This window comes from Sorex fumeus, unplaced genomic scaffold (genome assembly GCF_029834395.1).
Source record: "Sorex fumeus unplaced genomic scaffold, SorFum_2.1 ptg000063l, whole genome shotgun sequence".
In the NCBI taxonomy this organism is placed as follows: Eukaryota; Metazoa; Chordata; class Mammalia; order Eulipotyphla; family Soricidae; genus Sorex; species Sorex fumeus.
This window is the reverse complement of record NW_026606120.1, coordinates 43080375-43103551: the sequence shown is the minus strand read 5'-3', so window position 1 is coordinate 43103551 and position 23177 is coordinate 43080375. Positions and strand designations below refer to the sequence as shown.

Sequence of the window (23177 nt, the reverse complement as noted above, 5' to 3'; positions counted from 1 at the left end):
CGCCCTCGCCCGCCGCCCGCCCCGCCGAGACGCCCCTTCCGCGGCCCCCGGCGCCCGCCGCCCGCCGCACCTGAGCCCGGGATCCGCCCTCCGCCGCGGGTCGCCGGGGCCGGAACCCGCGCCCTCCCCGCGGCGGCCCTCCGGCCGTGGGGGAGGGTCACTCCGACGCCGGGCCCCTCCGAGGCCGCGGCCGGGGCGCGTCCCCGCCCCCAACACCCTCGGAAAGCCGCGGACCGAGTGCGGCGCCGGCGGGACCGCGCCTCGGCTCCGCTCCCCGCAGGCCCGCGCTCGGCCCGCCGCGGCGCCCGCTCCCCGCGGCCGTCGGGCGTCCGGCCCGGGAGGGCCCGGGAGGAGGCGGCGGGCAGCGGCTCGCCGCACCGCGGCCCGCCCGCCCGCTCACCTGCCAGCTGTCTCCGCAGTAGCAGCGCCGACTGCAGCTCCGTCATCCTCCACGACAGGGCCCGGGCGGGCGCCGGGGCTTCCGGAGGGCTGGGGACAGGCTCCGCGGGCTGCTGGAGCCGGGGCTGCCGAGGAACACGGGCCCCGCGACGGGCGCGCCGAAGCCCTGAGCGGCCGGGCCGAGGAGACGCGGGCGCTGCCGGTGCGAGTCCGCTCCGCTCGGCGCTCCTCGCAGCGCCGCACGCCCGGAAGGGGAGGGCACCCCGGCCGCCGCGGCGCGCACTGGGACTTCGCTCGCCGGCCCCACCGGTGCCTTCCCTCGCCGCCGCTCGCTGCGCGCAGGGCCGCTCCGCGCAGGCGCGCTGGGCCCGTCCACTTCTGAAGTGGCCCGCCCGCCCGCCGCCCGCTCCTCCCTGCCCCGCCCCCGGCGGCGGGACCCCGCCCCTTGCGCGCAGCTGGCCCCGTCGCCGCCATCTTAGGAAGGTCGGCTCCTGGAGGGCTGCCAGAGCCTCAGCTGGTGACGCCCAGCGGACGCCATGACAAAGAGGTCGCGGAGGGTCAGGTCTTTGCCGCCTCGGGCTTGAAGCAGGTGGTTGGGGAGGGCGGGAGTCAAAAGTTGCCAGTATCTCGTTGTTGGTGGGCACCCAACAGCTACCCGAGTTAGTTATTCTTAAAAATCACATTTAGTCCTGTCGTGCCCCATTTTAAGTGAACACCCTCAAATAAACACATACACACATATATATATATGCTAATAATTCACTTTACAGAGAGACTGCACAGATTCCTGAAATAAAATACTCTGCATCTCATGGGATAAAATATTTAGACGGGCCGGGGCGATAGTACAGCGGGTAGGGCGTTTGCCTTGCATGCAGTGGACATGAGTTCCATCTCTAGCATACCGTCTGGTCCCCCGAGCACTGTCGCGAGTGATTCCTAAGTGCAGAGACTGGAGCCCGGAGTAGACCCTGAACATCGCCGGAGTGTGACCAAAAACGCCAAAAAAAAAAAAAAAAAACAGGCCTTGGACCCGGTGATGTTGCAGCAGGTAGGGTGCTTGCCTTGCATGTGTTCCACCTAGGTTCCATCCTTGGCAGCCATATGGTCCCTCAAACACAGCCAGGGGTGATCCCTGAGCACAGAGTGAGGAGTAAGCCCTGAGCAAAGTTGGATGTGGCCCAAAAGTTTTTTAAAATAAACAAAAATCATTACTATGAGTAAGTTGAGATTGACAAAATAATGTATGCAATTAAATATGAATCTAGTGTTGGCCTTAAGAAACTAGGAAACAACTTTGCTGCATTCCACTGTCTCTGTTTTTCTCCTAGCTTTCTATCTTACATAACAGACTCAATAAAGAGATGGGGTGGAAGAAATTGTAGTATCTAATGACATTGAAATATATCTGTTTCTCCAACAAATATTTAAAACTTGAAGCCAGAGATGTAATTTAGAGGCAGGGCATGAGTTGCTTTACATGAATGAGGTCTTAAATTTAATCTCTGCCACAAAAAAAAGTGCATTTATTTTTTAAACCTATATTGGGGTACCACACCCAGTTGGGACTGGAGAGAGTACAGCAGATAGGGCATTTTGGCTTGCACATGACTGAACGGTTTCAATTCCCTGAGCACCTCCAGGAGTGGCCCTTGAGCAAAAACCTGGGAATAGGCCCTGAGCACAGCCAGGTAGTAATGCAAACTCCCCAAAAAGTATGTTTTCTTCCCAGTATTATACACATGTACCAGGAGCCATGTTGGCTGCTCTGCTGTTTGAAACCCCAAATTCTGCAATGGAGTTTGTGATCTCTGTAGCCAGATGCATTTGAGCACTACCACTAAAAACATACCAGCACCACAGCCAGTAGTGGACTCCAGTGAGCACACAAAAAGTTTCACAATGAAACCCCACAAGCACTGAAGCCAGAACATACAGGTGAGCCCCACACCTAGAAGTTCAGCCTCTGGCAAGCGCTGGACCCCACTGGAAGCACCATGGCTGAAAGTGTAAGCACTGCAACCCTATGTGCAAGTGAACCAATGTTCAAACACCATGACCACGTGTGGATGTGACTTTGTGACTTCTCACTGCACCAACAACAAAGAGAAGGGAAGAAAGAGGAGGAGGAAGAGGAGAGGAGGAAGAGGAGGAGAGGAAGGAGGAGGAGGAGGAGGAGAAGGAGGAAGAGAAAGAAGAAAAGAGGAGGAGGAGGAGAAGAAGAAGGAGGAAAGAGAGAAAGAGAAAGAAGAAGGAAGGAAGGAAGGAAGGGAGGGAGGGAGGGAGGGAGGGAGGGAGGAAGGAAGGAAGGAAGGAAGGAAGGAAGGAAGGAAGGAAAAGAAAGAGAAAGGAAAAGAGAGAGAGAAAGAAAAGAGAAAGGAAAAGAAAGGAAGATGAGATATTACGACATTACCAGCTGGGGAATTGGCTCAATGGTAGAGCTTCATATGTGTGAGGACCTGTGTTAGATTCTGACAGTGCAAGATACAATATAGACTTTTTTTGTTGCTCAGGGGCTACTCCCAGCATGGTACTCCCAGCATGACTACTTGTTGCCAGGGATGGAACCCAGAGTTACCACATGCAAAGCACCTTTGAGTCCTTTGAGACGTTTTCCAGCTCTAACCAAATATTTTTCATTTTCTATTTCATTTTGTTGAGGGGCCCCACACAATAATGTTGCTCAGGGGGTTTAATACTCTGGGTTTTGTCTAGGTGGTACTCATAGGATCACATAGTGCTGGGGATTGAACTCAGGGCTCCCTCATGAGCTTAACCCTTTGAACTATCTCTCTGATCCCTGGGGGCTGTTTCTTAAAGCCTATGCTTTGAAAAACTACAGCAGAATCTCAGGCATAGGCTCTCTCACTTGAGCAATATTTTAGCCCTATATTTTCTTTCTTTGCTTTTATCTGGGGGGGTGATTTCCAAGTGGTGTTCAGGAGATTTTGGGGCTCCTCCCCGTGATTCTTGGCAAGTGGATCAGTAATTCAATGTGAGGGGCTCATAATGACCTGCCGCTCAGGCCCTGTAGGGCTAGGGATTACCTGGGCCACACCTGGTGGTGCTCAGGGCCCTCTAGGGCTGATCCCGGTGATCTTTGAAGGGCCATGTGTGCCAGAGATCAAATGTCTTCCATGCATTTTAATCCCTGTACTACCCCCCTGGCCCCTTATTTTCTTTTTTTGTCATTGTGTTCACAGTGAAGTTTGGTGGCATTTTTAGAGGGCGGTGAGAGAGGGGAGGTTGGGCCACACCGGGCCATGTTTAGCGACGATTCCTGGCTCTTTGCATAGGACTGACTACTGGCAATGCTCAAGAGCAGTATGCAATGCTGGGATTGTACTAAGGTCAGCCAGAAGCAGCTGCATGCAAGGCAAGTGCCTTCCCTCTTGTACTGTCTCTGCAGCCCTAGCATAGGGAGTCTTATAATATAGGGATGTTTATATAGCTATAGATATACAGATATCTGAACTTCCCTGATTTTTTTTAGTGTATGTATGTGGCCTTGTGAATCAAACCCAGGGCTTCAGAAGATGTACAAGGTCTGTACTTTACTACTGAGTCACATCCCCAGGGTTGAAAAAGTATTTTTTTAAATTTTAATTGAATCGCTGTGAGATACACTAGTTACAAAGATATTAATGATTGAGCTCCAGTCATACAATATTCCAACAATCATTCCTTCATCAGTGCATATTTTCTGCCACCAGTGTCCCTAGTTTCCCTCTCACTCCCAGCCTGCCTCTCTTCTTCTTCAACTTCTTCTTCTTCTTCTTCTTCTTCTTCTTCTTCTTCTTCTTCTTCTTCTTCTTCTTCTTCTTCTTCTTCTTCTTCTTCCTCCTCCTCCTCTCCTTCTCCTCTCCTTCTCCTTCCTCTTCCTCTTCCTCTCCTCCTCCTCCTCCTTCCTCCCTCCTTCACCTCCTCCTCCTCCTCCTCCTTCTTCCTCCTCCTCCTCTTCTTCTTCTTCTTCTCCTCCTCCTCCTCCTCCTCCTCCTCCTTCTTCTTCTTCTTCTTCTTCTTCTTCTTCTTCTTCTTCTTCTTCTTCTTCTTCTTCTTCTACTTCTTCTTCTTCTTCTTCCTCTTCTTCTTCTTCTTCCTCTTCTTCTTCTTCTTCTTCTCCTCCTCCTCCTGCTTCTTCTCCTCCTTCTTCTTCTTCCTCTTCTTCTTCCTCTTCTTAGTCTTCTTCTTCATCTTCGTCATCATTGTCTTCATTGTCTTTGTCTTCTTCGTCTTCTTCTCCTCCTCATTCTCCTCTCATTTTCCTTTCAAGCTATTGCAAATTATAGTTTGCAATGCTGTTAATGAAGTTAATAAATCACTTTACCTCCTTTCAGCACTCAGTTCTTGTCTAGAGTAATCATTTCCAACTACCATTGTCATAGTGATGATCCCTTCTCTGTCTGAAAAAAAAATTTTAATAATTTTTTTAAAAAATAAATAAATGATTTTGGTATGTAGATCTAACAACAAAAAATCATTTATCTGTAAATTAGATTTTACGCATAAAAAATTTATATGCAGGGGCTGGAGTGATAGCACAGCGGGTAGGGCGTTTGCCTGGCACGCGGCCGACCCAGGTTCAATTCCCAGCATCCCATATGGTCCCCTGGGCACCTCCAGGGGTCATTCCTGAGTGCAGAGCCAGGAGTAACCCCTGAGCATCGCCAGGTGTGACCCAAAAAGCAAAAAAAAAAAAATTATATACAAACAGTGGCATTTCTGTTTCTTTCGAGTCTTACTCCTGGCTCTCTCTTACTTCAGGGATCACTCCTGGCTCAAACCCAGATTAGCCACAATGCAAGATAAACACCAAAATCTTATCTCTTGGGCCGCACTATTTATTTTGAAATATTTTCTGTTTCTTTCTTTTGAAACATTTTCTTCCTCCTCCTCCTCCTCTACCTCTCTTCTCCTCCTGCTCCTCCTCCTCTTCCTCCATCTCTCCCTTTCCTCTTCCTTTCTTCCTTCTCCTTCCCCCTCTCTTTATCTCTCCCTCCCTCCTTCCCTTCCTTCTTTCTTTGCCTAACTATACTAACCATACTAACAAGTGGCAACCCAACAGAGTTGCATAGGAGAGGTGTTAGTGGCTCTCCTGGTCTTAACCATTTTCCTGTCCTTTGGATCTTCCAAGCAGAGTTTAGAGGCCAGAACCAGCAATTTTCAGCCAACCAGCAGTGCTCAGAGGAATGCAGTGCCAAGGATCAAACTCAGGGCCTCACACATGCTTGGCATGTATTCTACACTTGAAATAAATCTTTGCGCCTATAAATTTATGTTTTATAGATCCTTTTTACAGATTAAAGAATTTACCTAAACAAAGAAGTTCCTGTCTCCTTTTTTCTTACTAAAATTTATTTATATAGTAATTTCTGAATATTTACCTCCAGCCCAGATCTTTCATGTCTGCATACCTAACCACAGCCACCTAACTATGCAGTTGGAGAGAGGTGGCTTAAAGTGAGGCACACCTGCTTGATATAAAGGAGGCCCAGTTTCTGTCCCTGGCATCGTAAGTGATTGGTCCTACAGTACTGCCAAGAGCAGCCCCAGAGCACAAAACTGAGTTAACACGCCCTCCTCTGCACTGCTGGGTGCAACCTTAAAATGAACAAAAGGGGGGAAAGGGCTGGAGAGATCGTACAGGGAATAAGAGCTTATCTTGTAGGAAACTGATCCCACGTTGATCCACAAGCACTACCAGGGGTGATCCCCGAACACCACCAGGTGTGGCCCCAGAGAAGAAAAAGAAGAAAAAAACAAACCTACAACAAATCAGTTGTCTAATTTAGTTTCATTTACTTGACAATTGTTTATTGACCCCAAATGTGACTTGAAGGTGATTCTATGACCTGGAGTCTGAAAACTAGCTAGACTGACTGGGTACTAACATCTAGTGGGGGAAAAACAGTCAGCAAAAATAAGTCATCATTGAATTATGGTAAGTGGTATGATGGGGGGGAAATAGCGTGGGGGAATTGCTGGGGGAAGATGGCTGTTCTAGAAAAGGTACCCTTAAAAAGGGTAAGGCCGGTCTGCAAATGGTTGGGGCCAGAGAAATAATACAACAGGTAGGGTGCTTGCCTTGCATGTGGCCAACCAAGTTTGATTCCAGGCATCCCGTGTGGTCCCCTGAGTACCACCAGGAATGATTTCTGAGTGCAGAGCTAAGAAAAAGCCCTGAACACTGCTGAGCGTGGCCCAAAAACAGAACAACAATTAAAAAATGTAAGTACTCTTTTAAGAGGTTATGTTTATCAATGCCTCTTTTGCAGACCACAACACCCAAAAGGAGAGAGAGAACAAAAGGGAATGCCCTGCCACAGAGGCAGGGTGGGATGGGGGGCCGGGGGGAGGGATACTGGGATCCATGGTGATGGAAAATGGGCACTGGTGGAGGAAAGAGTATTTGATCATTGTATAATCGAAACCCAAGCACAAAAATTTGTAAGTCTGCAACTGTACTTCATGGTGTTTCACTAATAAAAATTTAAAAAATAAAATATATATATATAAAAAAAGAGGTTATGTTTGGGTGCTAATTTGAATTCCAAAGACAAAGAGGACATATGCATATTCTGATTTGGGAAAGGGTGGGAATTGGTCTTTGTTTTGTTTGGGGGCATACCCAGCTTGCTCAAGGCTTATGCGTGGTTCAGTGTTCAGGAATTACTCCTAGAGGGACTCAGGAGATTATATGGAATGCCAGGAATTGAACTCTTGTCAGCTGTGTGGAAAGCAAACACCCTACCCACTGTACTATCTCTCCAGCTCCAACCACTTGCAGAGTCTGGTAAAGAGCAGGGAAATGATTATTGCTAAAGTCATATCGTAAGAAAGGTGCTGGGATGAGTGGGATCACAGAGATAGTACAGTGGAGAAGGCACTTGCCTTGCATATGGCTGATTCAGGCTTGATCCCCAGAAGTACACAGAGCTCAGTTTGACCAAAGACTACAAAGGAGATGGGCATGGATGGTAAACTCCACTGGAGCCTGAGGCGGAGTTTGACCAGAAGGAACAGTGTCTTGCATGGGATCATGTTGAACACAGCAAAGAGTTTGGATTTTGATTGAACTGCAATGGAAGTCTTTAGACAGATGTGATCTTATACAAATACTTTACTCGACTTTGGAGATTGGCCCATCCCAGAGGTATTCGGGTTTGGGGGGTACCCAGGCAGTGTTTAGGAGACCATGGTGTAACAAGGGATCCAACCTGTCTCCTGCATACAAAGCATCCAGCTCTAATGAGCGATCTCTTTGGCTGAATGACATTGTCTAAAGCTCCCTTTGGTACTTATGGAGAACAGAAGTGTTTGGGTCAGAGAATGTGACCCAATGGGCTGGAGTGTATATTTTGTGTGCAGGAGGCACAGATTCAATCCCTGGCACTATATGTGGTCCCCTGAGCACAGAGTTGTGGGTAGCCCTTGAGCAATAGCAGGGCTCTTCTCCCACCACCCTCACAAAAGAAAGAGAATGGTCTGGACTGATAATACAGTGGGAAGGGGGCTTGTCTTCCACACAGCTGACCCAAGTTTGATTCTTGGCAACACAAATGGTCCCCTGAGCCTACCAGGCATGACATTCATGTATGGCCCAAGTCCTCCACCCAAAAGAGCTATTTTGGATAAATTTTATTAGAAACTTAAGCAGAAATATCAAGAAGAAGAAATATCCAGACCTTTGAACTCCACAAGAAGAAAACATCCAACCCCATCCAAAAATGGGGCAATGAAATGAACAGAAACTTTCTCAAAGAAGAAATCCAAATGGCAAAAAAGCACATGAGAAAATGCTCTACATCATTAATCATCAGGGAGATGCAGATCAAAACCACAATGAGATACCATCTCACACCTCAGAGACTGGCCCACATCCAAAAGAACAAAAGCAACCGATGCTGGCGCGGATGTGGCGAGAAAGGGACACTCCTTCACTGTTGGTGGGAATGTCGACTGGTTCAGCCCTTCTGGAAAACAGTATGGACGATTCTCAAAAAATTAGAAATTGAGCTCCCATTTGACCCAGCAATACCACTCCTGGGAATATATCCCAGAGAGGCAAAAATGTATAGTTGAAGTGACATCTGCACTTGTTTGTTCATTGCAGCACTCTTTACAATAGCCAGAAACTGGAAGAAACCTGAATGCCCAAGAACAGATGACTGGTTAAAGAAACTTTGGTACATCTACACAATGGAGTACTATGTAACTGTTAGAAAAGATGAAGTCATGAAATTTACATACAAGTGGTACAACATGGAAAGTATCATGCTAAGCGAAATGAGTCAGAAAGAGAGGGATAGACATAAAAAGATTGCATTCATCTGGGGAATATAAAGTAACAAAATATGAGATTAATACCCAAGAATAGCTGAGATCAGCACCAGGAGGATTACTCCATAGCTTAGAGACAGCCGGGCATTCTAGGGGAAAGGGCAGCTCAGATAGAGAAGGGAGCACCAAATAAAGGATGTTTGGAGGATCCTCCCAGGAGGGGAGATGCATGTTGAAAGTAGACTATGGATTGAACATGTTTGCCACTCAATGCCTCTTTTGCAGACCACAACACCCAAACGGAGAGAGAGAACACAGGGGATTGCCCTGCCACAGAGGCAGGGGGGGATGGGGGGATGGGGGTGGGAGGGATATTATCCATGGTGGTGAAAAACGGGCACTGGTGGAGGGATGGGTATCTGATCATTGTATAATTGAAACCCAAGCACAAAAAAATTGTAAATCTACAACTGTAAAAAAATAAATAAATAAAAATAAAAAAATAAAAATAAAAAAAAAATTTAAAAAAAAAAAAGAAAAGATGAAGTCATGAAATTTACATACAAGTGGTACAACATGGAAAGTATCATGCTAAGCGAAATGAGTCAGAAAGAGAGGGATAGACATAAAAAGATTGCATTCATCTGGGGAATATAAAGTAACAAAATATGAGATTAATACCCAAGAATAGCTGAGATCAGCACCAGGAGGATTACTCCATAGCTTAGAGACAGCCGGGCATTCTAGGGGAAAGGGCAGCTCAGATAGAGAAGGGAGCACCAAATAAAGGATGTTTGGAGGATCCTCCCAGGAGGGGAGATGCATGTTGAAAGTAGACTATGGATTGAACATGTTTGCCCCTCAAAGCCTCTTTTGCAGACCACAACACCCAAAAGGAGAGAGAGAACACAAGGGATTGCCCTGCCACAGAGGCAGTGTGGGATGGGAGGAATGGGGGTGGGAGGGATACTATCCATGGTGGTGGAAAATGGGCACTGGTAGAGGGATGGGTATTTGATCATTGTATAATCGAAACCCAAGCACAAAAAATTGTAAGCTACAACTGTGCCGCATGGTGTTTCACTAATAATAAAAAAAGAAAAATATCCAGACCAGAGCTCAGTGAAGGGACCAAAGCTATGAATACAAGCTCGGTGAGATCAGCATTAGATTTACTGGAGAGTGTATTAAGGTGTTTTCCCTCCTCCTTCCTCTCAGTAGTCATGATATCCAAGGCTCAGATGCTGAGTTGTGATGCATCAGGGTCACACTTGTGGTGGTGCTGTCATGTGATATCATGGAGAACACTTCCTGTGTCATGTCACAGGAAGTGGCATAGAAATTGAAGTCTCATTCATGCAAGCAGGCATTCTACCACTGAGTCATATCCCTTGGCCTGAAATGAGTTTTTCCCTAATGTCTGAAAGTGAACTCAAGGACTAGAGAATTGATTCAATAGATTAGAGCATATGCTTCCCAGGTGAGAGCCCAAGGTTCAAACTCTGGTACTTCATGATCCCCTGAACACTACCTGGAGCAATCCCCAAGCTCTGATCTGGGAATAGTTCCTGAACACTACCAGGGCAGCACAAAAAAAAAAAAAAAAACAACCACCCAAAAACAAAAACAAAAAACCACAGTAGAATAAAAATGAGCCTTCAGCATTCAGACATTTTGGAGGTCAGTAGAGGGAGAGGAGGACCTATTTATAGAGACTAAGACGCATGGAAAAAACAAAAACAGGCGTATGGATTAAAAGTTGCTCAGCAGCTCCAGGCAGCTGAGAGGTAGGAAAAGAGGAGGGAGAGGAAGGTGCGCTGATTTGAAAACCAAAGAAGCCGTGTTGAGTTTGATAGGTTTTGATGAGCTATGCTGACGGTCTCAGAGCAGGCCAACTGACTGGATGTAAAGCGAGGAAACAATCTCAGTGTTTTGAATACTTTCTTGAAGTCTGTGGTTATGAAATGAAAGTGGAACCAGTAGGTCCAGTTTAGTCTTTTCTTTTTTATGCTCAGCTGCTCAAGTGCAGGCACAAACAAGACATTTAGTTGCGTACATTAAGGGTTGAGAATTAGTCGGGTAAGTGGCAAGAGGTGGATACAGTCAAGCAAGGTTCAGTGGAAACGGAAGAGATCGCGAAGGGGAGCTGGTGGTAAATGATGGGGTCTTAGGTTGAAGAAGGTACAGCGATTCAAGCAAGGAAAGAAGGATGGTGGATAGAATGGGCGGCTTGAAATCCAGAATTCCTCTGTGGCATGAGAGTGTGTGAGATGTGGTGGGGGCGAAGAAGGGTTCATGGTTCATGTGAGGATGGGACGGGCTAGTTGAGGTGGAGAATGAAGGAGATAGTCAAAGAAGTGAGGAGGGGGCCTGGAGAGAGTACACTGGGTTTGCCTTGTACCTGGCAAACTTGAGTTCAATCTCCAAGACCCCTATGGTCCCCTGAACAAGCCAGGAATGGTCTCTGAGTGCATAACTAGAAATAACCCCTGAGCATTGACAAAAAGTGAGGAGGAACTGGGGTGTGACACAATTAGTAGAGCACAGCCTCATCTGTGCAAGATCCTAGGTTCAATCCCTGGATATGGTCTTCCAGGCACTTCACCAGGAATATCCCCTCCCTCAAAAAGAAGTGATGCATAGCAGTACAAGACAGGTCGGCTGGAGCGATAGCACAGCGGTAGGGCATTTGCCTTGCGCACAGCCAGCCTGGTTGAGCCGGGTTCGATTCCTCTGCCGCTCTCGGAGAGCCCAGCAAGCTACCGAGAGTATCTCGTTTGCACGGCAAAGCCTGGCAAGCTACCCATGATGTATTCAATATTCCAAACACAATAACAACAAGTCTCAAAATGGAGACGTTACTGGGCCCGCACGAGCAAATCAATGAACAATGGGAGGATAGTGACAGTGACAGTGACTAGACAGGTCATCCACATGGGTAATTCAGTCTCCCAGTATGTGAACCAGAATAGGAAGAAAAGAATGACTGAGAACCAAGAGTCAGTCACTGGTGGATGATCTGCAGAGAATAATCTCCCTTATTCTCCTGAAATACCTTCCAAAACCTCAAGTAGATGCCTGAAACCACATTTAGAACACCAAACCATATATACACTGTGTTGTTATTATTCTTTAGTGAAGTAAATTACTTTTGTTTAAAGAAATGTACTTACAGGATGTGAGAGGAGAGGAGAGAGATGTGTGTTCAAGAGAGAATATGGGGCACTAGAGAGATAGACAGTACAGAGAAGGGGTAAGGTACTTGCCCTGCATGCCGCACTGGTTCAACTCCTGGCACTGCAGATGTTTATGGTAAGGTTTAGTTGATTTATGGGGGAAGCAATCTCATTGATGTTCAGGGATTGCTCTCACAGTGCTCTGGGAACACTCCTACTGAGACTTGGGGAACTAGATGATGCCAGCGACCAAACCTGGGATTCCTACGTGCAAAGCATGTGCTTCCTTCCTTTGAGGAATCTCCTCAGTGCCAATAAAGTTTAATTTATAAATTAGGCACAGTAGGAGGTGAATAAGAATAATGGAGCCAACTAACCATACACCATAATAAAACATATGTGAAACTCTGTTGCTAGAAATAACTTTCTGATTGTTTGTTTTGGGGTCACACCTGGCGATACTGAAGGATTACTCCTAACTCTGCACTCAGGAATTATTCCTGGCAGTGCTCTGGGGATCAAACCTGGGTTGGCCACACGCAACTTTACCCTCTATACTATCTCTCTGGTCCCTAGAAATAACTTTTTACGTGAAATTTTCAGACAATAGTGAACATATTACTGAAGTCTTGGAAAATACAACCTCTGATAAAGGAGACTACTGTTACTATAATAACAATAAAGGTAGTGATTAGCTAGATGGCATTAACCTACCAAAGAAGCAGGGTTAGGGAAATGAGAAGAAGAAAAAGTGCTGCAAACAGCAATGGGGAATAGAAGAATATTCTAAGCCTGCTGCCCTGAGAGCTATGGAGTTTCAGAGAATAGTACCAAGGCCTAAGTGTTCTGAGCTTTCGATTGTGGGAATCAGGTTTTTCTCCTATTTTTTTTTCTGGTGCTTGGGATTTAAGTCAGGTCTTATTATGCATAGAATATTCATTTCACCACTAGCCATATCCCTGGTCCTTGAGAATCAGTTATTATTAATATTATTATTATTGTTATTGGGCTGGAGCGATAGCACAGCGGATACAGCCGATCAGAGTTCGATTCTTCCGCCCCTCTCAGAGAGCCTGGCAAGCTACTGAGAGTATCTCGCCCGCTTGGCAAAGCCTGGCAAGCTACCCGTGACGTACTCAATATGCCAAACACAGTAACAAGTCTCACAATGTTACTGGGCCCGCTCGAGCAAATCGATGAACAATGGGAGGACAGTGACAGTGATGATGATGATGATGATGATGATGATGATGATGATTACTATGGGACTGTTTGATTTGAACTTGTCAGTACTTAGGGGCTTCTCTTGACTTAGTACCCAGCCAGTGAATTAGTTCTTAGTCCAAGCCAGGATATGGGCCAGGATCTCCTTAAAGAATTTCCTGGCACTGGTATTTTTTTTCAGTGATGGGCAAGGTAGTAGGAATTAAACACAAGCACTATATCCATGGCCTATAGCCTCTGGTCTTGACGCATTCTCCCTTCATCTATTTTCTGTGGCTAGAGAAGAACATTCAAAATACAAATATGCTGTTGTTTCACTCCTATATAAAACGTTTTTGAAAGGTTGAACCAACCACACATAGTACTGCTGAGGGCCTGTTCCAGCTCCTACCAGTGCTCGGGAGACTGTGTGGTACAGGAGACTGAGTGGGGGTGGCCACATACAAGGCAAGTACCTTATCCCCTGTACACACTCTCTCTCTCTCTCTCTCTCTCTCTCTCTCTCTCTGGCTCCTATAATAAAACCTTTGATGCAGAGTCAGAGCAATAGTATAGTGGGTAGAGCCTTGTGTATGCTGATGCAGATTGAATCCCTAGAACTACATACGGTCACCCAAGCCTTCTTAGGAGTGATCCCCGAGAATAGAGTCAGAGTAAGTCTTAAGCATTGCCAGTTGTGCTCCCCATCCCCACCAAAAACACAACAAAACCCAGATCTTTAATGGGCCAGAGAACACAGTGGGTTGGATTAGGTGCTTGCCCTGCAATCAGCCAAGCTAGGCTCAGTTCCCAACACCACATATGACCTCCCAAACCCCATTAAGAGTGACCCTTGCATGCAAAGGCAGGACTAAGCCCTAGCATAGCTGGGTGTGACCCAAAACAACAACAAATCTTTAGTGATCTCCAAAATATTTTAGGGTCAAGTCCAAGCTCATCGTATGATTTAGTTCTCCCCCACAGTCTGGTCTTTGAGACCTCTCTAGCCTCATTCTGACTCCCTCATCCTGAGCCTCCTACTCCAGACTCACTGTGATGCTTTTTCTTCCTCCTAAAGGTCAAGGGTTTCTAACTCTCAGTGGGGTCTTTCCATTTGCTCTTCTGCTGACCTAGACATACTCAGTATATGCCTACTAATTTAGTTTCATGTCCTTGAAGGAAGCAATTTCCTTTCGAAAACCTTTCTCAATCTCAAAATTAATCTTACTCTATGCTTCCTATTTTCTGTATATATTATATCTCTTGTCCCAGCATTATCATGAAGTATTGCAACTCCCATCCCTATCAATTATTTGTAAAGGTTTTCAGGGCAGAAATTTATTTCCTTCTCCTTCTCAGAACTTAATGGAATGATAATATACAAAATAGCAAATCAACAAGTGTCTGTTGAATGAATGAGTCAGTACTATAAAATTAGGGTCTAGGGAGTTGTTGACTCAAAGGTCAACTGGACCGGGGCTGGAGCGATAGTACAGCAGGTAGGGCATTTGCCTTGCACGCTGCCAACCCAGGTTTGATTCCCAGCATCCCATATGGTCCCCTGAGCACCGCTAGGGGTAATTCCTGAGTGCAGAGCCAGGAATAACCCCTGTACATGGCCAACCATGACCCAAAAAGGAAAAAAAAACATCAAAGGTCTGGACCCCATGCCTGCCTGCTCAGGGCCCAGGTTCAACCACAGGACTTACTGTGTGGTCTTCCTAGAACTGCAGGGCATAGTGCTAGTGGTTCCCAGCACTGCCGAAGAGGCCCTTCCCTCCCAAAATTCTATTAAATTACACGATCATTTGTCAAGTTTGATATAGTTCTGTGCTTATTAAATTTGGGCCTGTGTTTATTTTGAAGACTTCGGGTTCAGTTTTTTTTTTAATTGTATTTGTTCTTTTTTTGCCACCCCCAGCAGTGTGCAGTGCTTACTCCTGGCTCTGGGCCTAGGAATCACTACTGATAGTGCTCAGGGAACCATATGGAATGCTGGAGATTGAACACATGTCAGTCATGTCAAGGCAAGCACTCTACCCACTGTACTATCTCTCCAGCCATATAGGTTCAGTATTTGAACAAAAAGAGTTACATCTAGATGTAACAACAAACGTGATTAAACTACAATGGTTAACATAGGGTACATGTGGTGCTGGAGTGATATCCCAGTGGGTAAGGCATTTGCCTTGCATGCTGCCGACCCGGGTTTGATTCCCAGTGTCCCATAAGTTCCCCTGAGTACTGCCAGGAGTAATTCCTGAGAACAGAGCCAGGAGTAACCCCTGTGCAATGCCAGGTGTGACCCAAAAATTTTTTTAAAATGGTACATGTAATTAACAGAGGATGGAAAAGAGTGACCTGCCAAGGTATTCTTCAGCCACAGAAGAAGAAGGAGAAGGAGAAGGAGAAGGAGAAGGAGAAGGAGAAGGAGAAGGAGAAGGAGAAGGAGAAGGAGAAGGAGAAGGAGAAGGAGAAGGAGAAGGAGGAGAAGGAGAAGGAGAAGGAGAAGAAGGAGAAGGAGAAGAAGGAGGAGGAGGAGGAGGAGAAGAAGAAGAAGAAGAAGAAGAAGAAGAAGAAGAAGAAGAAGAAGAAGAAGAAGAAGAAGAAGAAGAAGAAGAAGAAGAAGAAGAAGAAGGGAGGAGAAGGAGAAGGAGAAGGAGGAGAAGGGGAAGAAGGAGAAGAAGGAGAAGGAGGAGGAGGAGGAGGAGGAGGAGAAGAAGAAGAAGAAGAAGAAGAAGAAGAAGAAGAAGAAGAAGAAGAAGAAGAAGAAGGAGGAGGAGGAGGAGGAGGAGGAGGAGGAGGAGGAGGAGGAGGAGGAGGAGGAGGAGAAGGAGGAGGAGAAGGAGGAGGAGAAGGAGAAAAAGAATTGAGTTCTATCCCCAGCACACCAAATCGTCCCCCAAATTATGCCAGGAATCATCCCTGAAAGCAGAGCTTAGATTAAGCCCTGAACATTGCTGGGTGTGCCCAAGAACACAAACAAACAAAAATGAATGAGATCCCCCACCCCACCCCCCGCAACTATGCCAACCAGGCTGTGCACCTCAACTAAAGGAGTGTAACTTCCCCACCACCACCATGAGCACCAGGAAACACCATGGCCAAATGTTCGAATAATCACAGCTGGATGTGGCAAGCATCACAACAAAATTGAGTGCAAGTGCCACTACTGGACAAGTGTGTGACTCCTGGTCATTGACACAATAACTCACAATGGAAGGGGAAAAAATCCCAAAACAAGACAAAAATTCTGATAAATTTGACAAACTTGCAGCAATCTTGAGCAAAGAAAAGAAATGCACCCCAAAAAGTTTTAAGGCTGAAATGAAGCAAAACCTCATGAGCATGAATTAAAAAGATAATAGCGGAGTGGAGATGTGGTTCAAATGGTAAAACACATACCTTGCACATGTAAGGCCCTGAAGAAACTTACTGAAAAATAAAGAGTTGAATTCAGGGGCTGGGAGCTAGCTCCAAGGGCTGGGGCACATGCTTTTAATGTAGGAGGCCTGGGCTCAATCCCCAACACCGCATATCCCCCAGACCACAGCTTGTGACATCGCCCCCTTCCCCGTCACTATTCTTGCAATAGCTTCTGAACACTACCGAGTGTGGCTCCAAAACAACCAACAAACAAGAAACCAAACAAACCAGAAGGGGGAAAAAACAACAGCTCAGTAGTTCTTCTGCTTGTCCTTATCTTGTCCTTTTCCCCAAAGCTTAAGATAAGAACAGGTTGAACCCTTACCCAGAAACTTTTGGCTTTAGTTTCAGATAAGATGGAATGGGCCTCAGGGGGATCAGTCCAGAGGAGAATTGATGGGTTATGCATTAATCTTCAAACATTCATCCTAAAACTCTTGTCCCCCAATATCTTTCTCTATTAAAATACATTTCTTGTGGTTAGGAGAAATTCATCAGTCCGGCAACTTCCTCTGTATATATAAGGCCGTGCGTTCACTGCTGCACCTGGCACTGCATGACCCCCCCCTAACATCCAGGTAGGAGTAGCCCCTGAGCCACACTATGTGAGTCCCCACCCCCAAAAGACACAAAAACAAAATTTAAAAGTGCTTCATGTGACCCTTCATACAAGACTGGTATGACATGAATCTACAGTCTCCTAACCTGCCAGCCGAGTTTCTTCTTTCTCCTTTTTCTTTTTTGTTGTGAGGGAAGGGGATTGGTTTTGGATCACACCAGCTGTGCTCAGGCTTATTCCGGGCTCTGTGTTCAGGAATCACTTATGGCAGTACTTGGGAAACCATACCGGATGGTGGGAATCGAACCCAGGTGGGCCACATGCAAGGCAAACAACCTACCTGCTATACTATCGCTCTGGCCCGAGTGTAGCAATTTCTTAAATGTCTCCCCCAGCTTCTTCCTTTGCTCAGAAAATAGTCTTGATTCACACTCCACTGGGCACATACCAGAGATCCTTGGGGGCTGGAGTGATAGGACAGCGGGTAGGGCATTTACTTTGCATGCGACCAACCCAGTTTGATTCCCAGCATCCCATATGGTCCCCTGAGCACAGCCAGGAGTAATTCTGAGTGCAAAGCCAGGAGTAAGCCCTGGGTATCTCCGGGTATGACCCAAAAAGCCGAAAACAAACAAACAAACAAAAAACAGAAATCCTCCTGGCTTTCTGACCTCTCCCATGAAGCCACCTGTGTCCACCGCAGTTCCTTTTACCTTCCTGCTCATTACAAAGAATCCCTGTCCTGTCAAAGCCTTCTTCTTGGGATTGGAGTCATAGTACAACAGGTTGAGTGTTTGCCTGGCACCTGGCCACCTTGATTCGATTCTCGGCAACCTATATGGTCCCCTGAGCACTGCCAGGAATAACTCCTGAGTGCAAAACCAGAAGTAACTTCTGAGCATCACCAGATGTGACCCTCCTACCCGAAAGAACTAAAGCCAACTTCTCTCTTGGGGCTCTGGGTCCCACCACCTCTCCTGCTTGGGGACCAAACTACCCTTGTTCTCCCTTTTGGGGAATTGGACCTCCTGAGCAGTGGGCAGGGCCTGGGGCCACTCCCTAGGATACTTGACCAACTGTCCTGAATGAATGAACACTTGGCCTGGTGATGAAATACTGCTGTCTCAGTGCTACCAGGGCCCAGCAGAACTATTCCTGCTCAGGGAGCTCCTAGACCACACCCAGTAGTGCTCAGAGGACTAAGCAGGGGATCGAATTTAGGGCCTGATGTATGCAAGACACATATCTCCACCATTCTTCTGAGTCTTTATCATTTTTCACATCACCGACTCCTATTGTCAGCATTCCAGCTCATTCTCAATTCTCTCATTCTAAAAGACAAACACAACCCGAACTCCCAAAACAGAAAATTGCCTTTGGTTCTACTTTCAGCCACGATGGTCAGATTGCTGGCAAAAGTCACCTATGGTTAGTCATTCCACACTCGGCTCTGGTTTCTCTTCACCTACAACGCCATTCCAATGTGCTTGCAACCACATCCTTGTTGCTGTGACTGGCAAACACCTGACATAGGTGAAGAAGCAGAGTTCAGAGCTGGGGGGGGGGGATGGAGGAAGCTCTGCCCGCCCCCACAGGTGAGAAGTCGTCAGGGTTTGGGGAAACCAGACCTCAACAGGCTCTGGCCACAGTGTACATAATGAGAACAGGAAGTGAGAGATGAGGCCTGGCCTCTGGCTCTGGATGTCTCTCTGACTTCTGAGGGCCTTAAGCAACACTTCACCCTTCTTTTAACATTTTTTAAAAAACTTTTTTTGTTTTTGGGTCACACATGGCAATGCTCAGGGATCACTCCTGGCTCTGCACTCAGGAATTACTCCTGATGGTGCTCAGGAGATCATATGGGATGCTGGGAATCCAACCCAGGTCAGGCACATTGTACTATTGCTCTGACCCCCAGCCCTTCCCCTTTTTGGGCCTCAGTCTCTCTGGCATTACTGACAGTGAGGGGATCAATCAAACTGAGAGTGGGCAGGAAGTACGGGGTCCTGGCAATCACTTCCCTGAAGGAACTCAAAGATTTTACATGGAATATCTGCTGTAAACAGACCCATCCCAGTTTACAGACACAAGCAAACTCATGGAGAGTAAAAGGTAAAGGTAAAGGCCCTCCCGTTGATCGTCGATTTGCTCGAGCGGGCCCAGTAATGTCTCCATTGGAGACTTCGTTGTTACTGTGTTTGGCATATTGAATACGTCACGGGGAGCTTGCCAGGCTCTGCCGTGCGGGCGAGATACTCTCGATAGCTTGCCAGGCTCTCCGAGAGGGGCGGAGGAATCGAACTCAGGTCGGCCACGTTGGCTGCGTGCAAGGCAAACGCCCTACCGCTGTGCTATTGCTCCAGCCCATGGAGAGTAAAAATGTTAAATATCTCTTGGGGGTGGGAGGGATGCAGGCATCTATGCAGTCATCATTACTCCACCATGATCCAATGATCCAAAAGGATAGTTTTGCTGCTCAACAGCAAAAAGTAGGTGGGGTGGGGGTGGGGGAGATAAAAAAAAAAAGGATGGGGATGTCGCTCAAAGGGATGGAGAACATAATTTGTATGCCGAAGGTCTAGGTTTGATCTGGGGTACAGCACAGTTCCCTGGGCTCTGTTGGAAGTGACCTCCAAGGACAGAACCAGGATTAGACCCAGAGCTTTGCTGTGTATAAACCAAAAGCAAAAATTAAAAAGAACTTCTTTTTAATTTTTTAATTTTTTATTTTTTGCATTTTGGGTCACACCCGGCAATGCACAGGGGTCACTCCTGGCTCTGCGCTCAGGAATTACCCCTGGCGGTGCTCAGGGGACCATATAGGATGCTGGGAATCGAACCCGGGCCGGCCGTGTGCAAGGCAAATGCCCTACCCGCTGTGCTATCGCTCCAGCCCCAAGAACTTCTTTTTTAAAGAAGGAAAAGAAAATAGGCACTATCACCATTGAGAACAGTGGGGAGAATTAATCAGAAAATAAGCAATAATGGTCAAAAACTTTGACAGTCCAGGTGAAGTTAGAAGAAATTTATAGTGATAGTCTGTCCAGATGTGTGATTTTTTTTTTTCAGGCTTCCCAAGAGCTGCTCAGGGAATCCAGTGGCCAATCCAGGTGATTCTTGCCTAATAAGGTTGGCAGTTGAATGCAAGTGTGTGAGGATGGAGTGCTGCTTCGGTGCTGTGATGTTGGGGAACGCCAGGGCCACACCTGGTTGTGCTTGAGGTCCTCCAGGGCCATGCCTCAGAAGAGTTCAGGAACCACATGGTGCAAGTCACCAAAAGGCATTCAACTAATCCCTGTGCTGCCTCCTCCTTACAAGACATATGACTTCCCCCCTCCCCACACTGAAAGGCCTTACACTGAGAACCTGCTGAAAACATACAGTCCTATTTCAGCTTACAGATGCAGAATGAACTCACTGAGAGTAAAAAAGTGATTAGCTCACATTAGCAGTGTTCACTTGCACAGATGTAGACACAGAGAAGATGGGAGATGGAATAATTTATGGTAGGTATGATAGAAAGACAAGTGAGCAAGAGTTGGTAAAGTGTTCAAGTGCTAGACAAATCTTCTATTACTTTTTTGGTTTGTTTGTTTTGGTTTTGGGGCCGTGCCCAGTGATGCTCAGGGGTTTCTCCCAGCTTTGCACTCAGGGATCACTCCCTGACGTGCTTGGGAGACCATATAGGATGCTAGGAATAAAAACTGAGTTCGTGCATGAAAGACAAGTAACTTACCCACTGTATTATCTCTCCAGTCCCCTTCTCTTACCTTTTAATTTAATTTTTGGGGGTTTTGGGCCATGTCTAGGGCTTACTCCTGGCACTGCCCTCATGGATGATTCCTGCTAGGGCTCAGGTGACCATACAGGATGCTGGTGCTCAAACCCAGATTGGCTGCATGCAAGGTAAGGGACCTTGCTCACTGTACTATCTCTCTTACTCCAAGTCTTCCATTTAGGAAAAGAACACCTATAATCTATCAGAAGCCTTTGTAAGGTTGGCAAAATTCTTCTATATTGATAACAAAACTCCGACAATGTTCTTTTATCTGTATTTTTTGGGGGAGGAAGCCACAACCAACAGTGCTCAAAGACTATTCCTGGTCATGCGAAGCAGCAATGAAAGAAGGCTCTCGAAAGTCTATAAAATGGCTGATGGAAGAGTACAGGAAGTAGGCATTTGCCTTGTATGTGACCACAGTGACTGAGGCCCTAGTTCAAATCTCTGGTATTGCTCATGGTCCTCTTAGCAACACCAAAATTTACTCCTGATCACAGGAATAAATCCAGGAATAGTCCTGAGTACTGAAGGATGTGGCAATAAGAACATTTTGGGGGCTAGGAAAATGCCTCAACAGACTTTGTATAGACTTCTGGGAGCAACCCCTGAGCACCAAGTCAGAAGTAAGTCCCAACCACTACCAGTTGAGATCCCCAGAAAAAAACAAATATGTAAAATTCTAGAAAATGATAGAAAAGGAATACGTGGTTGCCCTGGGGTCAGGGTGGAGGGAGAGAGTGAGAAAGATTACAAAGGAACACTTAATGTCATGGTTTGTTATTTAATTGGGGTGATAGTTTTATGAGTGTTTATATATGACCAAACATAAAACGATGTACTTTACTTTGAATTTATTATTATTATTATTATTTTTAAATTTGGGGGGTTAACCCTAGTAGTGTTCAGAGCTAACTCCTCACTCTGTACTCAGGGATCACTCCTGGCAGGGTTCAGGACTATATCTGGTGTAAGAAATTGAACTTGAAATGCGGGTAAGGAGTGAAATAAAAAATTAAGGAAGCTTGTCTGAAAAAAAAAAAAAAAGAAATTGAACTTGGATTGGCTGTGTTTAAGGCAAGCACCTTATCCTCTGTACTGTCTTTCTAGCCCCCAAATTAGGCACTTTAAACATATGTATGTCTAGTAAATGTAATTTTAAAAAAGGTGATTGTGAAATGGTGAGTATATCCTAGGTCTATCCAGGCACTGCAAGTGGACACAGAAGTCAATCTGGATGCTTTTTGTGGGGGGTGCTTTCAATTGGTGGGAATCTGAGGACTAATCCTAGCAATTCTCAACCACTGTGCCAGGAAATTCACTTCAAGGTATAAGGATATGTTGCTGCTCAGGCCCTGTGGTGCTGGGGACCACCAGGATCATTAAAAAAAACACTAAGGGACCACTAGGGCTTCACCCATAGTGGTCGGGGTGAAGGCTTAGATTAACCTGAAGCCTGAAGATGGCTAGAAATCTAACCAGGGTCCTGTGCTTACCAGACATGACCCTTAACTCCTGAGCTCTCTTCCCAGCCCTCAATACAGATGTCTTTTTTTTTTTTTTTGGCTTTTTGGGTCACACCCAGAGATTCTCACGGGTTACTCGTGGCTCTTGCTCGGGAATTACTCCTGGCGGTGCTTGGGAGACCAGATGGGATGCTGGGGATTGAACCCAGGTCAACCATACGCAAGGCAAATGCCCTACCCACAGTCTTATTGCTCTCACCCCAAAACAGATGCTTTTAAACACAAAGAACAAAATGCTAAACTTGGAGTGGCATAAACACAATAAAGTACATCGTGTCATCTATCTGAAAGGCCAGAGGTAACAGCTGTAGTTTGACCTAGTTCCAGATACTATATTTAGCTTGAACCTAGTAAGTTAAGTGCAAGTAATGTGCATTAATGCCTGTACTATTTCTCCATCCCAAAGGAATGTATTTAGGGGTTGGAGCAATAGTACAGTGAGTAGAGCATTAACCTTGCATGTAGCTAACCTAGGTTTGATCCCTGGTATCCCATTTGGTCTCCTGACCACTGCCAGGAATAATCCAGAAGGCAGAGCCAGGAGTAACCCCTGAGCATCGTTGGGTGTGGTCAAAAAAAAAAACCCCACCCCAACCCACGAAATGTATTTAAAGATAGAAGTAACTCACACAATCTCTGAAGATAGAGACCTGGTCTTTGAGGAAAGATAGTCAGGAACCACATCCCAGGGTGACTCTAGAGCTGTTATCAGCAGAGTCAGCTTTTTACCTTGCTGGGCACAGCCGAGAGCAGCTGCTTTGAGAACTGTCACGCCCCTCGTGTCTGAAGCGTCTTGTCTTCAGCACTGTCTGTGAGGTCCTTTTTTCCTA

At 46.4% G+C, this 23177-nt stretch overlaps 1 protein-coding gene across 1 annotated transcript in view; it reads right to left on the bottom strand.

Moving 5' to 3' along the window:
* The window catches only part of UBE2G1 (ubiquitin conjugating enzyme E2 G1), a 102410-nt gene extending 101621 nt beyond the window's left edge, over nucleotides 1-789 (bottom strand). The window contains exon 1 of the mRNA XM_056127632.1: nucleotides 401-789. Within this exon, the coding sequence (XP_055983607.1) occupies nucleotides 401-446 (46 nt within the window). The 5' untranslated portion in view covers nucleotides 447-789. The remainder of the gene's footprint in view (nucleotides 1-400) is intronic.
* Between the last annotated feature and the right edge of the window lie 22388 nt (nucleotides 790-23177).